This window comes from Podarcis muralis, chromosome 7 (genome assembly GCF_964188315.1).
Source record: "Podarcis muralis chromosome 7, rPodMur119.hap1.1, whole genome shotgun sequence".
Classification (NCBI taxonomy): domain Eukaryota; kingdom Metazoa; phylum Chordata; class Lepidosauria; order Squamata; family Lacertidae; genus Podarcis; species Podarcis muralis.
The window spans coordinates 87,199,441-87,216,902 of record NC_135661.1 but is presented as its reverse complement, the minus strand read 5'-3'; the positions used below and the strand labels follow the sequence as shown (position 1 = coordinate 87,216,902).

General features: G+C 54.0%; 1 protein-coding gene across 4 annotated transcripts in view; it reads right to left on the bottom strand.

Moving 5' to 3' along the window:
• Positions 1-359: 359 nt before the first annotated feature.
• SIPA1L3 (signal induced proliferation associated 1 like 3) overlaps positions 360-17,462 on the bottom strand; it is a 109,107-nt gene continuing 92,004 nt past the window's right edge. For all 4 annotated transcript variants that reach the window (XM_077932355.1, XM_077932356.1, XM_028741984.2 and 1 more), the window contains 6 exons: positions 17,002-17,164; positions 14,380-14,575; positions 12,460-12,603; positions 5,740-5,872; positions 4,604-4,685; positions 360-2,672 (listed from right to left, as the gene is read on the bottom strand). In XM_077932355.1, coding sequence (XP_077788481.1) covers positions 2,523-2,672; positions 4,604-4,685; positions 5,740-5,872; positions 12,460-12,603; positions 14,380-14,575; positions 17,002-17,164 — 868 coding nt within the window. In that variant the 3' untranslated portion in view covers positions 360-2,522. The remainder of the gene's footprint in view (positions 2,673-4,603; positions 4,686-5,739; positions 5,873-12,459; positions 12,604-14,379; positions 14,576-17,001; positions 17,165-17,462) is intronic.

Here is a 17,462-nt window from a genome sequence, read left to right as displayed (position 1 = left end):
TTGCCTCCTCCTCCCCCCCCCTAGTCATGGTGTCAAGTTCCAGGTGTGTCTAGACTGATGTTATATTGTGTGGGGGGGGGGGGAGATGGGAAGGGCAGCTCCCCTCCCACATGGCACTGCCATCACCCTCATCCTTGCACCTGGCAAGGCAAGGCTGGTGTCTTCTAGCAAGAGCTGTTGCCATGACAACAGGACAGGAAGAGGAGGATGTTTGGGTACCAGGCTGAAGATGCTGCGCCCCCCCCTTTTGCCTCGACGCTCAGGCAAAATCTGGGGTCTCCGTTCAAGAGAGAGAGAAGGAGAAAAGGAAGGAAGGAAAAGAGAGAGAGGAGGGGGTGCGCTCAAGGAACCACACAAGGTTTTCTATGAAATGTTTATTTTATTTCTCTCCTTCCCCACCCCAACACCCAAGAGGTGTGTCACCCTCCAAAGAAACTATCATTGAGGATTCCAGAGAATTATACTGGGGGCATTTATTCTTTTTTTTCCCCCTCCTCCTTTTTTTCTTTTTACAAAAGGCTGGTTGTTGTTCTTTCCTATCAGCAATTTTTAAGACAAAAAATAATAATTAAATAAGACAAGATCTGATCCCAAAAGATTCTTATAAAATTAACACAAGAAACAACTCACACAACACGACTGACAAAAAAAATGAAGGCGAGGCCCCCCCCCCCACTCCTCCCACCCTGGTGGAGGGGGGTCTTCCATGTCACAGAGAGGAACGCTAAAGGATAGATTTATTCTCATTTTTAAAGTGGGAACGGGGGGAAGACAATAATCCGTACAAATTGCAGTGAGATACTGGTACAAAATTGAGGGGGAGTTTTGGGGAAAGGGGTGCTGGCAGGGGTGGGGCGCTGGGCTTTGCCACTTCTGGCTGAGAATCTGCCTGGCGTTTGCACCCCTAAGTTGGCTCTGGAGAAGGTGAAGAAGGCTTCTCTCTCCGCCAGGCTCTATGGCTCTATTGGGGGGGGGGGGCAGGCTCCTTAAAGGTTGAGCTGGGGGTGCAAAAGGGGTAGCACCCCGGGGAGTTAAGACGACCATGGTGTAAGTTCCTGGGATGCTGTCGGAGCTCGGAGATTCTTCCCCACTTTCCTGGCTACCCGCCCCCTGCAAAAAAAAACCCCACATTTTTTCTTGCAGCAATTCCAATGGCCCTTGCCCGCCCTCACTGGGGAAGGGCAGGTAGTGGAAGGCCTTGTCGTCGGGGGGAGGAAGGGCCAGGAAGCCCCCCACCGCTGGGTGGGTCTGGGGTTTGCATAGTTCAGACGCTGGCTTGGCAATTTGGCGAGGGGTGCACAACATCACAGTTCGGGGCGTCCCGGGAGGACCCTATGCTAGCAGCTAGAAGCGCCCCCCCCAGGCTTCCCTTTCTCAGCTCTGCTGGCCCCCACCAGGCCTCCAGGACACCCCCCGCCCTGAGCCCAGCCGGAAAAGGGGTCTTGTTCCTCCTGCAATGGACCCCTCCTGCTCAAAGCACCCCCAAAATGGCTCTGCTGGTCCAGACCATGTGCTTTTAACACACAACAACAACAACCTGCAAACAAGGAGAAGCCGCAACAGGGTCTGCGTTTCACAACCACAATGTACCAACTGCCCGCAGGCATTTCCTTATTGCCGAAGAGTTGCTCAGGCACAGGGGTGCCCGGGGTGTGTGTGTGTGTGTGTGTGTGTGTGGCGGCACCAGAGGTCGGGAAATGCGAGAGGCACCGATTCCCCGGAGGAGCTGGAGGGAAGAGTGGCCCCCAATGGCAGGACCGCCCGTTGCCACACAAGAGAGGCAAGCGCCCCCCCCCCCCAGGCCAGTGGGGCAGGGGCACCACTCCTGCCCCGATGCCCAGGACCGTCCAGATCCCCACAGCTCCCAACTTCTGCTGCCGCTGTGCAACCGTTTGTGTCTGTGTGTGTGTGTGTGCTGAGTTCTGAGGCATGCACAGAGTTCTCCAGAGGGGCGGGCGGGTGGAGTTACAAACAGTACCATTTATACAAATATAGTGTTTTATAAAGAACATATACATTTAAACTTCTTCTTTTTTTAACTTCCTGAGCCACTCCCATCCTTGCGTTCTCTAGAAAATAATTTAGTCGTGAGAAAGTGCTCTTTTGAGATTCTCGGTGGTCTCGCTCGAAGGGCCCCCCCCCCCCAAACACCCAGAGTCTGTCAAGCGCCAAGGTGCCCCCTGGTGGCGATCCAGGATGGGCGGAGGCGGCGAGGGCAGCGGCGGCCCCCTACCCTGCTCAGGGTGGGCGAGGCCAGGTGCCCATATCGCAGTTCTCTTGGCAAAGGCCCAAGGAAGCACCTGAGAGTACACCTGTGGCAAGAAGTGCCCTGGACCCTGAGCGCCACGCCTGGTGCCAGGCTGGGAAGCGGGCAGGCAGGAGGGCGGGAGGAGAGGTGGCCCTGCTCCCCAAGGAAGGAGGAGGGAGGCTGGCCAGGGCGTTGTTGGGGTCCCGCACCAGAGGAGCCACCACCAGCAAGCCCCTCATCTCTCGCTTCCAAGCAGCCCCGCTCTCCGGCAAGCTCACAGCTCCTTCTTCTCCACGGCGCTGGAGAAGATCTCGGCAAACTTCCGCAGCTGCTCGTTGGCCGTCTGGGACTCCTCCTGCAGGCGCTGGTTGTTGTGGCGCAAGTTGGCCACCTCCGCCTGCAGGACCACCTTGTCTTGCTTCTCCTGGGAAAAGAGAGAGGGAGGTGGGAATCGGGGAAGCTAGAGGGGTGTGTGTGCAGTGGTCCGCCTCGTCCACTATCCTCTTCTCAACAGGGGCCAAATACCCCCGAGAACTTAGGAACGCAGATAGACTGCCTCTGCAGCTGGAGGCCCCATAACAGCCGAAGAAGAGCCTGGCTGCCGGATCAGGCCAAAGGGGGCCCATCAAGTCCGGCATCCTGTTCTCACAGTGGCCAAAGAGATACCTGTGATGAGATACTCGCAAGCGTACCTGAAGGAGCGTCTCCACCCCCATCGTTCTGCCTGGACACTGAGATCCAGCGCCAGAGGGCCTTCTCGGTGGTGGCGCCCTCCCTGTGGAACGCCCTCCCTTCAGATGTGAAGGAATTAAGTAGCTAGCTTATCTTTAAAAGACATCTGAAGGCAGCCCTGTTTAGGGAAGTTTTTAATATTCAATGCTATATTGTTTTTAACACTCGATTGGGAGCCACCTAGAGTGGCTGGGGAAACTCAGCCAGATGGGCGGGGTATAAATAATAAATTATTATTATTATTATTATTATTATTATTATTATTATTATTAAGCAGAATTGGAGCACAAGAGCAACTCTGCCCTCCTGGGGTTTCCAGCCCCTGGGATTCAGAAGCATGGTTGCCTCTGGCTGTGAAGTCAGAGCAGAGCCATCCTGGCTAGGAGTCACCCAAAGCCCTCTCCTTCTCTGTGAATTTGCCCAATCCTCTTTTAAAGCCACTCCTGCAGCAGGGAGTTCCACAGTGTAACTAAACACAGTGCGAATAAGTCTTTCGTTTCGTCCTGAATCTTCCGTGAGTTCTAGGGAGAAGCCCCCTTTCTCTGCACAGAGATCAGAAGCCACAAGAGGCTCCCTCGGACGGTGGAGGCCTCTCCATTGCTGGAGGTTGGGCAGCCATCTGTCGTGGATGCTTTGGCTGCGATGCCTGCGTTCCAGGGGGGTCAGACTAGATGAGCTCTGGGGTGCCTCCCAACTCTATTCAGTGAAGCAGGAGGCAGGCACGGCGGCTCAGAGTCGAGCCGCACTACCGGATGAGAAGAGAACCCAGGAGTCCGGGCTCCCTTCTTGCCTCTTGTGTGTCAACTTTCTGGGGGTTCTTTTGTCGTCACAAGCAAAGTAAGTATCACAAGCAAACATCCCTTTAACATCACTCTATGTGGGGCTGCCCTTGAGACTGACCCAGAAACTCCAGCGGGTGCAGAATGCCACGGCGAGACTCCTTATGGGGTCCTCGCCGCGGGATCACATTCATCCGGTGCTTTACCAACTGCACTGGCTCCCGGTGGAGTACAGGATCAGGTTTAAGGTGCTGGTTTTAACCTTTAAAGCCCTATACGGCCTAGGACCCTCGTACCTATGGTACCGCCTCTCCTGGTATGTCCCACGGAGGACCTTGCAGTCTTCAAACAGAAACATTTTGGAGGTCCCGGGTCACAGGGAGATTAGGCTGGCATCAACCAGAGCCAGGGCTTTTTCAGCCGTGGCCCCGATCTGGTGGAACACTCTGTCACAAGAGACTAGGGCCCTGCGGGATTTGACATCTTTCCACAGGGCCTGCAAGACAGAGCTGTTCCACCAGGCCTTTGGCCAAGGCACAGTCTGACCCCCTCCTTTGGTCATCCTCATAGAAGTCTACCCCAATGGTTGCCATCAATTTGATTCTGAATTGATTTTAGAATAAATTGATTTTAGAACCCTGTATTACTTTTATTGCTGTTAGCTGCTTTGAGCCCGGCTTTGGCTGGGGAGGGCGGGATATAAATAAAATGTTATTATTATTATTATTAAATGAGGAGGGCATTTCAGGAGGGGCAGCTTCGCCTTAGGCGGTCCCAGGGCCTAGTGGGAAAAGAGCACCCTCCCCCCACTTTGAGCCACCCCCTGGGGGGACGACATTCTTACTTTCTGCAGGTCGCTATGGAGCTGCTTCAGCATCGCCTCCAGCTGGTAGACTTTGCCTGTCAGGTCCACAGAGGGCTCCTCGCTGCGGAGGGAGGGAGGGGAGAGCAGAGCGTCAAGAGGCAGCATGGCGCAGTGGTTACAGCATCGTACCAGGGGCCTGGGAGAAACTGGGGTCCAAATCTCGCCTACTCGGCCATCGCCAAACTCACGGCGTGGTTCCTTGGGCCCAGTCTAAACCTTTTCTCAGCCTAGCCTACCTTGCAGAGTGGTTTTTGTTGTTTTTTTTGGGGGGGGGGGTTAAATGAGAAGGGGGGGGGCCGTGTTGGAGGTCACCTTGAGCTCCTTGGAGGAGAAGGCAGGATATAAATGGAGCAAATGAATGGATGAGATACCGTATTTTTCGCTCTATAAGACGCACCAGACCACAAGACGCACCTAGTTTTTGGAGGAGGAAAACAAGAAAAAAAATATATTCTGAATCTCAGAAGCCAGAACAGCAAGAGGGATCGCTGCGCAGTGAAAGCAGCGATCCCTCTTGCTGTTCTGGCTTCTGGGATAGCTGCGCAGCCTGCATTCGTTCCATAAGAGGCACACACATTTCCCTTTACTTTTAAGGAGGGGGAAAGTGAGTCTTATAGAGCAAAAAATACGGTAATTGGAGAAAACAAGGGCCTAGATCCCTCCTCGGAAAAGGTGGAAGATGGCAAGTGAGTGAAGGGAGATTAGCGCTTGCATCTCAGCCCCCCCTCCCCGTATGAGAACAGAGCCCCCTTGCCAAGACCCCCAGCCAGTGCTCTGACCCCAAAATGTCCAGAAGCAGGTTGAGATGGAAGCACCCCCCCAAACCCCCCCAGAGCTCTCCCCTCTACCCTGGGCATCCAGAGAAAGTGTACCTGCATCTCCCCCCCCCCCATTTTTGCCCGCCCCCACCAGAGACCTTGCTCCCCCAGGGAGAAGCAGGAGAGGAAGCCCAGGGCAGCCCCCTTGCCCCCCCCCAGACCTCCAAAGGGCCCACGTTCAGTGCCAGAAACACACTCCCGGCTGGGTAGTCGGAGGCCAGGGCCCGCCTTCCCCAAATATAAAAGCGAGGGGCTGGAGGAAGGGGATTCTGCTGGGAGAGGGGGGGTCTCTCTCACCTCATGGTGGGTGTCGTGCGGGGCGTCAGCTGCCTCTCCAGGCTCAGGTGCCCCAGGACGGGGCTGTGGGCAGAGGGGACGTCCGGGCTCAGCGTGGCGTCATGGAGGGAGAAGAGGGAGACGGCTCTTTGCACTGAAAGGGGAGCAGGAAGAGGAGGGTTTTGCAGCGCGGTGACCCCCACCAGCCCAAATAACAGCCCCCCCTTCCTGGCAGAGCCCATTGCCCCATTTTTCTGCACGTTTCAGAGCACAATTCCAAGTGTTGCCGCTTGCCTTTAAAGCCCTAAACGGCCTCGGTCCAGTATATCTGAAGGAGTGTCTCCACCCCCATCGTTCAGCCCGGACACAGAGATCCAGCGCCGAGGGCCTTTTGGCGGTTCCCTCCCTACGAGGAGTGAGGTTACAGGGAACCAGGCAGAGGGCCTTCTCGGTGGTGGCATCCGCCCTCTGGAACACCCTCCCACCAGATGTCAAAGAGAACAACAACTACCAGATTTTTAGAAGACATCTCAAAGCAGCCCTGTTTAGGGAAGCTTTTAATGTTTGATGTATTACTGTATTTTAATATTTTGTTGGAAGCCGCCCAGAGTGGCTGGGGAAACCCAGCCAGATGGGAGGGGTATAAATAAATAAATAAATAAATAAATAAATAAATAAATAATAATAATAATAATAATAATAATAATAATAATAATAATAAATATTCTGCAGGAAATGGGACTGTCAGGGCTGTGAGGCAAGGAGTCGTCCCCCCCTGGCCCCTGCCTGCCTGAGGGGGGCAGAGGGTGTGTGCCCTTCTTTGCACGCCGCAAACAGCGGAACTCCCTCCCACAAGAGGCAGCGGAATGGGCAAACTCATGGAGCGGAATGCTGTCGACGGCCAGGAGCCCCAGGGGCCCTGCTCTGCGCTCCTAGAAACGGCAGGAGGGGAGGGGGGTTCTTGCACTCAAATCCTGTTTGCAAGTTCCCCACAAGCAACTGTTCAGCCACTGGGAGAACAGGATGGAGGATGAAACGGACCACTGGCCAGACCCTGCCGGGTTAATCTTATGGACCGATGGAACCTCCATGTCCAGGAACAGTCTATTTAGAATACAATTTGAAGCTTTCTTATGTTTTTATATGTGTTGGAAGCTGTCCAGAGTGCCCAGATGGGCGGGGTAAAATAATAATAATAATAATAATAATAATAATAATAATAATAATAATAATAATAATAAGGCCATATATGGCCTAGGACCCTCGTACCTACGGGACCACCTCTCCTGGTATGTCCCACGGAGGACCTTACGGTCTTCAAACAAAAACACCTTGGAGGTCCTGGGCCACAGGGAGGTTAGGCTGGTCTCAACCAGAGCCAGGGCTTTTTCGGCTGTGGCCCCGATCTGGTGGAACGCTCTGTCACAAGAGACTAGGGCCCTGCAGGACTTGACATCTTTCCGCAGGGCCTGCAAGACAGCTGTTCCACCAGGCCTTTGGCCAGGGCACAGCCTGACCCCCCCCCCCTTCTGTAATCCTCATAGCACTCTAGCCCAATGGTTGCCATTGATTTGATTTTGATTTGATTTTAGAATGATTTGATTTTAGAATGTATTTCAATCAATTGATTGTGATTTTATGTAAACGGTGTTATTTTTATTGTTGTTAGCCGCTCTGAGCCCGGTTTCGGCTGGGGAGGGCGGGATATAAATAAAATTATTATTATTATTATTATTATTATTATTATTATTATTATTATTAATTCACAGGTTCTTAGGGCCAGGTGATAACCCACCTGGTGCCGTTGCCAGAGCCTTCGGAGTGCAGAAGCAGAGAATGGCGTCCCAGCCCATTTTCTGAGGCTGCAGCGCTGGGGCTGCAGGTTCAGCTGGCCCAGCGCTGTGGGGCTCAAACCGGCCGGGCAACACACTGGGCCCAGCCCTTCCCTGGCAGGCAGCCACTGGGATTTGCTGCTGCCGCTTTGACGGGCGACTTGGGATTCGGGTTCTGCAACAGCGCTGGGCCTGGAGGAGTCAGGGCGTTTGCTCCCTCCGAGCTCAGGGCAAAGGCCGAGGCTCCAGTGATCTCAGCGCTGTCTGCTTGGAATCTGCTGCCACCGCCATTGAGCGTCAAAGAGGCTTGGGGGGGGGGGCTCCACCCCCCCAGCGCTTGCCCTCTCCTCTCACCCAATTAGCCGCTTCTCCAGCAAAGCCTCTCACCTCCCCATTCAACACGCCCCCCCAGCAACTGCTGAGCTCTTCCACTCCCCCCAGCGCTGTGATCAACCCCTCCCTTCTCCCTTTCCCTCAATTAAAACAGCCAAGTGCTAATTAAGGCAGGGACGCTGAACTTCCAAGGCACAGGAGCCTAAATATAGAGAGCCTGAAATGTCAAGAGGTAGGGAGTTGCCGGGGTGCGTGGTTTGGCGGCCGTCGGCCAGAGAAGCCTCAGCTGAGATTCCTGGGTTGGACTAGATGGCCCTTGGGGTCCCTTCGAACTCTGGTTCCAGGGGGAAAGAGGGGGGGATGTTGGGGGGGAGGCAGGAGGGGGTCCCTGCTCCCCAAAGCTCCAGAAGATGCTGGGAAGAACATAGCACTCTTTGGTGGCACTTGGACAGCTTTAAAACCCCTCTCCCCACGGCCTTTGTATGACCCACACTCATGGGTGCTGTGCGTTGCCAGGCCAGGGACTCTGCCCTGCTGTGGAACAGGGGCAGATGCCACCAGCTCTGTGCCCGCAGAGTCCTGGGCTTTCGCCCCGAAACGCTTTCAGCTCCCGTCTCCTGCCAGCCCCTGGATAGGTGGGCCACCCCCCTCTCCGTCTTCCGAGCCAGAGGGCAGAGGGGCAAGGGGCTGCTGCAACGGGCAACAAGAGAAAGGGCCCCTCTCTCCCCCTCCGTGGCCGCAGGGCACCCGAGGGAGACCCGGGCGCTTCCTGGAGGGCTCTGCCCGCTCCTACCTTTCCCCGGGCACCAGAGCAGAGCAGGAGGCACAGGTGAGCTGAGCAGCGTGCGGCCGATGGCCCGTCTCCTTCCTCTGTGCTCGGCCGAGTGGCGGCTTTGCTCTGGAGTCGGGAGGCAGGCAGGGAGGGTGGCGCCGGCGTCGTGACGCAGATGGCAGGCCTGAGCAGATTGCCGAACCTCCTCCCCGCCCCCCCCCCCGCCGGCAGGGAGGCGGCTGCTCCTCCTTGCTGCCAAGGGAGATCCCTGCCAGAGCCGGGCCTTGCCTGGACACGCAACCGCTCTCCACCCCCCTGCCCTACTTTCGGCTCAGCGACGAGAGCCGAGCCGCTGCTCCTCCTCCTCCAGCCCAAAGGAAAGCAGGTCACGGAGGCAGGCGGCTCCCCCAGGGGCAGAAACCGCAGCCAGGTCCTCATTAGCTTGCCTGCCTGGAAATGAAAGCGGCCGTGCGGGGGGGGGGGGGCAGAGAGGGAGTGGGGAGGGGGCTCAGGGCGCCCCCAAGCTGCTCAGGGGCTCACCCGGGTCACTCGCAACCCGCGGTGGCGTTTTAACCTATTGTGACACGGCCGTTGCTCCTCTACCGATTATCAAATTTCCGATATCTGGGTTTTCGAAAGGGTTGTGGAATCTTGCTCCGTTTGATGTTGTTCATTCGAAAATCATTTTAAAAAATGAATTGTGACTTTATGTGCACCAGATCGGAGGCTACAAGGCATGCAAACCTCGACGCTTTATTGCGTTTTCCGGTTTGTGCATTATGGAGAGAGGCAGTGTGCAAATTAAATCTGAAATGGAAGCGCTGGGGCAGAAGGGGGCTGGGGCTTTGCAGACAAGAGGCTCAGCTGAGAGGCCAGCAGGGGTGGGGGGGCTAATCCAGGGGTGGGGGCTAATCCAGGATGCTGGCGACCAGGAAGAAGGGGGGGGGGGTGTCTGGGGAGGCTAAGCCCACAGCAGACGGCAAACGGAGCGCCTGGGATTTTGCTTTCATTTTTTCAAGGGGGAAACTCACCCCCCCACCCCCAAATCCAAATTCAGTGCCTCTTTCACAGATCCAACCACATTTATTCATTCGGGTTTTTTTTTTCCCCATTTCAGGAAATTTACACACGGCTTGATCGCAAAACAAAAACCCTCAAAGAAAAGACAAGATAAAAGCATAAAATTTTATGTTTCTGTTTAATATAAACAGAAAGATGAAATAGACTAAAAACAGGTCAAAACTCACGCCAGGTTTCTAAGCATCTGGGTGAGGCTTCTCTAAACAAGGATGTGTTTTAAATGGGCACCCAAAAGGAAGGGAGACTGCATGGTATCAAAAGGCAGGGAGTTCCAAAGTGCAGGTGTGGCCAGAATAGGAATGACCGAGCTCTTGCACAGGTGGGGCAGGCATTACCTGGCACCTGCAGCAGAGGTCGTTCTGCTGATCCAAGTGGTTGAGTGGGCATGGATGGGCGAAGGCCACCTTGCAGGTAAACTGGTCCCAATTTGTTGAGGGGTTTTTCTATACGGACAGTAACACCTTGAAGTTGACCCAGGAGCAATTGGGCCTCCAGTGCAGATATCCCAGCAAAGGGGGTTTCACACCTCGCTCTCGTCAGCAACCGCGCTGCAGCGTTTTGCACTGACGGTTCCGGGAATCCAGCCTTGAACTCAGCAACGCATGGCTTAAGACAAAGGTGTCCAACTTCCAAGAGACTGTGATCTACTCCCTCTATAAATAAACTGGCGGTGATCTACCCATTGGACTGACCAGAGTTGTTGAGATTACTTGGGGGGGGGGGGAATGGGGTCATGCGATCAACCAGGATCGACTAGGGACGCCCCGCGATCGATCGGTAGATTGCGATCAACCTGTTGGGCACCCCTGACTTAAGATCCCTAGAGTTGCCCTGGCAGGCCCTGAGGGGTCTGGAGATCTCTGTCTCCACCTTGGTCCTCCGCCTGACTTTGCAGGCGAGACGCCTTCTCCATGCAACGGCTTCAGGTCTGCACCAGCAAGAAGGCAGCAAGGGCACCAGGAGAGGCGGGAGGAAATTCCCCATTGAGCAAAACAGGAGCGGTCTGCCCCGCGGAGGACCTTAAGGTCCATAAATAGCAACACCCTAGAGGTCCCGGGCCCTAAGGAAGTCAAATTAGCCTCAACCAGAGGCAGGGCCTTCTCAGTGATGGCTCCGGCCTGGTGGAACGCTCTGCCTCATGAGACCAGGGCACTGCAGGATCTGATTTATTTCCGCAGGGCCTGTAAGAGAGAGTTGTTCCGTTTGGCCTTTGGCTTGGAATCAACTTGATCCCCTTCCCCTTTCTCCTTCTGTGATGGAACTCCTATTTGGGGACTTCCCTGGCTTTTTTCTGGCCCACGTCGGACCAGTCTGGATAGTTGGCTTTGGTGAAGATTTGATGTTTTCATCCCCCAAAAGTTTTTGATTTGAGTTTCTACTGAAATGAGGCTGCATTTTAATGTTGTATTTTAATCTTGTTTTTAAGTTGTATTTTAATCAATTGTTTTTATACCTGGTGTTAGCCGCCCTGAGCCCGGTCTTGGCTGGGGAGGGCGGTGTATAAATAAAAATTTATTATTATTATTATTATTATTATTATTATTATTATTATTATTATTTCCTGGGAGTCGGGGACGCCCCTTCTTCCCCTCCCAGGCTCTCAAAATGATGTGAGAGAGGCGCCCAGAAAGAGCCACAAGCCTCCTAGTTCAGCTGATGGAATCACAGAAGGAGCGTCTCCACCCCCATCATTCAGCCCGGACACTGAGATCCAGCGCCGAGGGCCTTCTGGCGGTTCCCTCATTGCGAGAAGTGAGGCTACAGGGAACCAGACAGAGGGCCTTCTCGGTAGTGGCGCCCGCCCTGTGGAACGCCCTCCCATTAGATGTCAAAGAGATAAATAATTACCTGATATTCAGAAGACATCTTAAGGCAGCCCTGTTCAGGGAAGTTTTTAATATGTAATGCTGTACTGTTTTTAACACTGATTGGGAGCCGCCCAGAGTGGCTGGGGAAACTCAGCCAGATGGGCGGGGTATAAATAATAAATTATTATTATTATTATTATTACAGAATTAAAGAGTTGAAAGGGACACCAAAGGCCATCTAGTCCAACCCCCTGCAAGGCAGGAAGCATGCAGCTGTTCACAATTAACAACATGGGTCCAGTTTAGCTGCGAGATCTTCCTCGCCCCCTGTGCGCCCACTCGACCGCTTCCACGGGTGCAACTGGCCCTGTGACAGGGGCCACGTAATTCATCCCTAACCTGGTAAGAAATCAACCTTACAGAGTGGTGGTGCCCAAATTTCGGAAAATCCCTGCCTTTTGACGTCACTGCACTGCTTTCAGCTAAAACTGTATTCCTGCTTAGCCGAGTCTGCTTGGGAAGTTTTTGTGCGACTTTTAGTCTGTTGTCATTCAAACTTTTTGAAAGTCTTAAATCATTGCTCTTTGCTTTTCTCAAGTGACAATCTTACGCTTTCATCTTTTCTGTAAATGGCTCTCATAAAACAATCAAGCAGCGCATAAATTTTAGGAAATAAAAGTAATTCACGAAAGAAGGTGCTCAGCTGCAGCCAGGAGCCTCGCAAGGCCCCAAGCCGCTCCCAGAAGAGAACTCAGGAGCCGGCCTCCTTGAGGACTAGAAACCCTAAGCCAGCTAAGCACAGGCCCCGGGGAGCCTCTGCCCCTCTGCAAGGAGGGTCAGGCCCCCCCAGAGACCCCCAGGCAACCTCTTCCACATGCTGGCATCTGGCAACGCTGCCCAGGGAGGCCTTCCCTACCTTCGTAGGCCTTGGCTGCGTTGACCAAGCTGGACCACTCCAGGCCGGCGGCCGTGTCCGGAAGAGGCATCAGGCCCGGGTCAATGCGCCGCAGAGGCTTTTCCCGCACGTCCGTCAAGGAGAGCTCAGAGGCCGAAATGGCGCCTGCAGGGAGAGCAACGGCCTCGTCAGGCGGCTGCCAACGTCTCCCCAGACAAGACCAGCCTCCATGCCAAGCGCGCCCGGTTTGGAGGCCCCCCCCCACCAGGTGGAACCAGAGCCAAGACACAGCCTTTCTTCTCAGCAGATTCTGGGGCGCCAGTGGTTGTGGGGCAGTGTAAACTAGGCCCTGGGAGAGAGCAGGGTTCAAATCCTGCCACATGGCCACAAAGCTCATTTGGGGGGGGTGCTTTGGGGCCAGTCGCTGCCTCTCCTGTTGTTGTTATGGGGATTAGAGGAGGGGTGAACCACGTACACCACCTTGCCTCTGGGGGGGGGGTTTCCCCTCTTTGGCTCACAATAGACAGGGGAGGCTTAAAAGGATGCTTGGCCTGGAGAAAGCGAACAGAGAAGAGCTTTTCTCCCTCTCCCAGAGCTCGACATCCAAAGGAAGATGGAAACCCTCCTTTATACAGCAGTATACAAATTTAATAAAATAATAATAATAATAATAATAATAAGGTAAAGGTAAAGGTACCCCTGCCCGTATGGGCCAGTCTTGACAGACTCTAGGGTTGTGCGCTCATCTCACTCCAGAGGCCGGGGGCCAGCGCTGTCTGGAGACACTTCCGGGTCACGTGGCCAGCGTGACAAGCTGCATCTGGCGAGCCAGAGCCGCACACGGAAACGCCGTTTACCTTCCCGCTAGAAAACGGTCCCTATTTATCTACTTGCACCCGGGGGTGCTTTCGAACTGCTAGGCTGGCAGGCGCTGGGACCGAGCAACGGGAGCTCACCCCGCCGCGGGGATTCGAACCGCCGACCTTTCGATCGGCAAGCCCTAGGCACTGAGGCTTTTACCCACAGCGCCACCCGCGTCCCAATAATAATAATAATAATAATAATAATAATAATAATAATAATAGGAAATCTTCCTTCACGTAGCACAGAGTTGAACTGTGGAACTCCCTGCCACAGGAGGAAATGAAGACACCTGGATGTCTTTTAAAAAAGAGGGTTGGGCAAATTCACGGAGGAGGAGAGGCCTTTGGAGGGCTCCCAGTCAGGATGGCTCCGCTCTGCCCTCCACAGTCGGAGGCAGTGAATGCTCCTGAAACCCTGGGATGGAAGCGTTGCTAATTCTCCCCTGGCCTCCTTGCTGGCCCAAGTAGGACTAATTCAGCCAGCTAGCCCTGGTGACTCTCTAATGCTTATTAAATGTAAAAAGTATCGGTAAAGGGACCCCTGACCATTAGGTCCAGTCGTGGCCGACTCTGGGGTTGCGGCGCTCATCTCGCTTTATTGGCCGAGGGAGCCGGCATACAGCTTCCGGGTCATGTGGCCAACAGGACTAAGCCGCTTCTGGCGAACCAGAGCAGCGCACGGAAACGCCGTTTACCTTCCCGCCGGAGCGGTACCTATTGATCTACTTACGCTTTGACGTGCTTTCGAACTGCTAGGTTGGCAGGAACAGCGACCAAGCAACGGGAGCTCACCCCGTCATGGGGATTTGAACCGCCGACCTTCTGATCGGCAAGTCCTAGGCTCTGTGGTTTCCCCAAATTGATTTCTGAACTGAATTTTATTGTTATTCATGTTTTTATTCTGTATTTTTGCTGCTTCTACAATTGTTTTAAATTTGTTGTTAGCAGCACTGAGCCTGGTTTTCTGAACCGGGAAGGGCGGGATATAAATAAAAAGTTGTTGTTGTTATTATTATTATTATTATTATTATTATTATTATTATTATTATTATGATGCTCCCCCCAAAGCAGAACTCACCCTTCCTCTCCGAGAGGCCCCCGTTGCTGGGGGCGGGGTGCTGCTTCCGCACAGGAAGGGTGCTGAAGGTGCTGGTGAAGAGCACGTCCCCCGGCAGGGGCTGCTCAAAGCCGTAGGCGCTGGCATAGCTGGGGTCTCGCCTCCCGCTGCACAGGCTCTCGTCCGACAGCGTCCTCTGCAGGGTCTTCTGGGGGGACTGAGGGCAGGAAGAGAGACACGGTCAGAGGAGACTCGGGAGAGGAAAGACCCGCTGAGACTGGGGACTCTCTTTCTTCCACGGGGGCCAGAGAGACCCTCCTGGGAGGCCCACGAGCAAAGAGGATGGAGAACGCACCACCTGGAATCATAGAGCGGAAAGGGAACCCTGGGGGCCATCTAGTCCAGCCCCCTGAAATAATGCAGGAATTAAAATGGACAGAGGGCTTAAGAAGGAGAGTCCCGCACAATTCCAGGGGAGTCCGTTCCACTGTCAAAACGGCTCAGAAAAGCCTTCCCAAAGTTTCGGCAAAGAATTCCCTTTCCTGTCATTGGAACCCCTTGGTTCAGATCCCAGCCTCTGGAGCCACGGAAAACAAGCTTGTTCCCTCTTCTATGGGACAGCCCTTCAGGTACAGTCATACCTCAGGTTACAGATGCTTCAGGTTGCGTTTTTTCAGCTTATGGACCGCTGAAACCCAGAAGTACCGGAACAGGTTACTTCCGAGTTTCGGCGGTCGCACATGCGCAGAAGCGCTAAATCATGCTTTGCACATGTGCAGAAGCGCCGAATCGCAACCCACACATGCACAGACGTGCCGCTGCGGGTTGCGAATGTGCATCCCGCATGGATCATGCAACCCAAGCGTCCACTGTATTTGAAGAGGGCTGTCACCTCTCTGTAATCTCTTTCCCGGGCCAAACAGCCCCAACTCCGGCAACCATTCACAGAAGCGCAGAATCAGAGATTTGGAAGTGACCTCTTGGGTCATTTAATCCACCCCCTGCAACGCAGGAATCTCAGCTAAAGCATCTGTGCCAGGTGGCCATTCCTCACGAGGCTTAAGCTTCCAGTCCCTTGATCATCTTGGTCACCCTCCTCTGCACACCTTCCAGTTGCCAACATCCTCCTTAAATTGTGGTGCCCAGAACTGGACACAGTATTCCAGGTGTGGTCTGACCAAGGCCAAATAGAGAGGGACTATGACTTCCCTTGATCTGGACACTAGACTTCTGTGGGTGCAGCCTGGAACAGCATTTGCTTGTTTTGCTGCTGCATCACGCGGGTGACTCACGCCAAGAGCTTCCTAATCGCTTCGCCTTGCTTCCTGGCCCTGGGAAGGTGGCACGAAATAGAGGCTGGGCCCTCCCGCTTCCTGCCAACCCCCCAGCTCTCCATTTATTCATTTCCCTGCCACCTCTGTGCAATTCTGCAAGCGCGCTAAGTACAGGTTCAGGTTGAGTGTTTTCGGGTTGCGCTCCACGGCGACCCGGAAGTAACGGAGCGCGTTACTTCCAGGTTTTGCCGCTCGCGCATGCGCAGACGCTCAAAATGCAGTCAAGCGGAAGCAGCAAAATGAGACCTGTGCATGTGCAGTTGCGTTACGTTCGCTTCAGGATGTGAATGGGACTCCCGTTCGCATCCAGAGGTATCACTGTATAGTCATACCTCGAGTTGAATGTGCTTCAGGTTGAGCGCTTTCGGGTTGCACTCCGCGGCAACCCGGAAGTAATGGAGAGCGTTACCTCCGGGTTTCACAGCTCGTGCATGCGCTGACACTCAAAATGACGTCATGCGCATGCACGGAAGCGGCAAAACGCGACCCGCGCGTGCACAGATACGCCATCGCATCTTACATTCCATTCAGGATGCGAACGGGGCTCCGGAACGGATCCCGTTCACGACCCAAGGTACCACCGTACTGTATTTTTCACTCCATAAGACGCACACTTTCCTCCTAAAAGGTAAAGGGAAATGTCTGTGCGTCTTATGGAGCGAATGTCTCCCTTTCTGGCCCTGCCCCCCGTTGTTCAATGTTCTGCAGATGGAGGCCGTTTGTTTCCCCAGCGACATGTGACTGGCTGATTAGATTACAGTGGTACCTCGTGTTAAGTACTTAATTCGTTCCGGAGGTCCGTACTTAACCTGAAACTGTTCTTAACCTGAAGCACCACTTTAGCTAATGGGGCCTCCTGCTGCCGCTGCGCCGCCGGAGCACAATTTCTGTTCTTAACCTGAAGCACTATTGCCGGGTTAGCGGAGTCTGTAACCTGAAGCGAATGGAATCCGAGGTACCACTGTACCTGTCTGGAAACTGTAGAAACAGCTCCCTTTCCTTTCCTAAAGAAGCTGCAGAACTGTGAGTTGAACCCCATAAAAACAGGATTTTTCCCCTTTGCAAAGTAAGCTTAACAACTTTGAGCTGATCCTCAAAAAAGGGGGCTTTTCCCCTTTGCAAAAGAAGCTGCACAACTGTGAGTTGATCCCCAAAAAAACAGGGCTTTCCCCCTTTCCTCCTCTAAAAACTAGGTGCATCTTATAGTCAGGAGCGTCTTATGGAGCGAAAAATACAGCAAATCACGCAGTGAGTTGCGTGTCTGCTGGGCTCTGCGTGCTGCCAGTCCCCCTCTTCCTCCCAAACTCACCAAATCCCTCTCCTGCTCGGCTGAGCTGCCGTCCATGATGATCAGCTTCTTCAGGTCGTCCTCAATGGTGGACTTGTAGGTCTTGCGTGGGGAGCGGAGGTCACGCAAGGAGGCCCTTAGCCGCGGCTGCCCAAAGACGTTCTTGGTGTTCAGGTCCACTTGCCTGGGGGGAGAGAGAAAAGGGGGTGATGGAGAGAAAAGGCTGCAGCATTCGGGGCTTTTTCACTTTGGGGAGAGGCAGCATTGCAGGGGGCAAGTTTTTCTCCTAGCAGTAGAACTCAGGGAAGTTTGGGAGACTTAGCACAGGTGAAAGGAAGTCCTCCTTCAAGCGGAGTTAATCTGTGGAACTCCCTCCCACAGGAGGCAGCGATGGTCACCGACTTGGGTGACTTTAAAAGAGGAAGGGACAGAGGGCTTCCGGTTTCCGGTGGTGGGAAATGGCTGACTCCCATATGATCGGA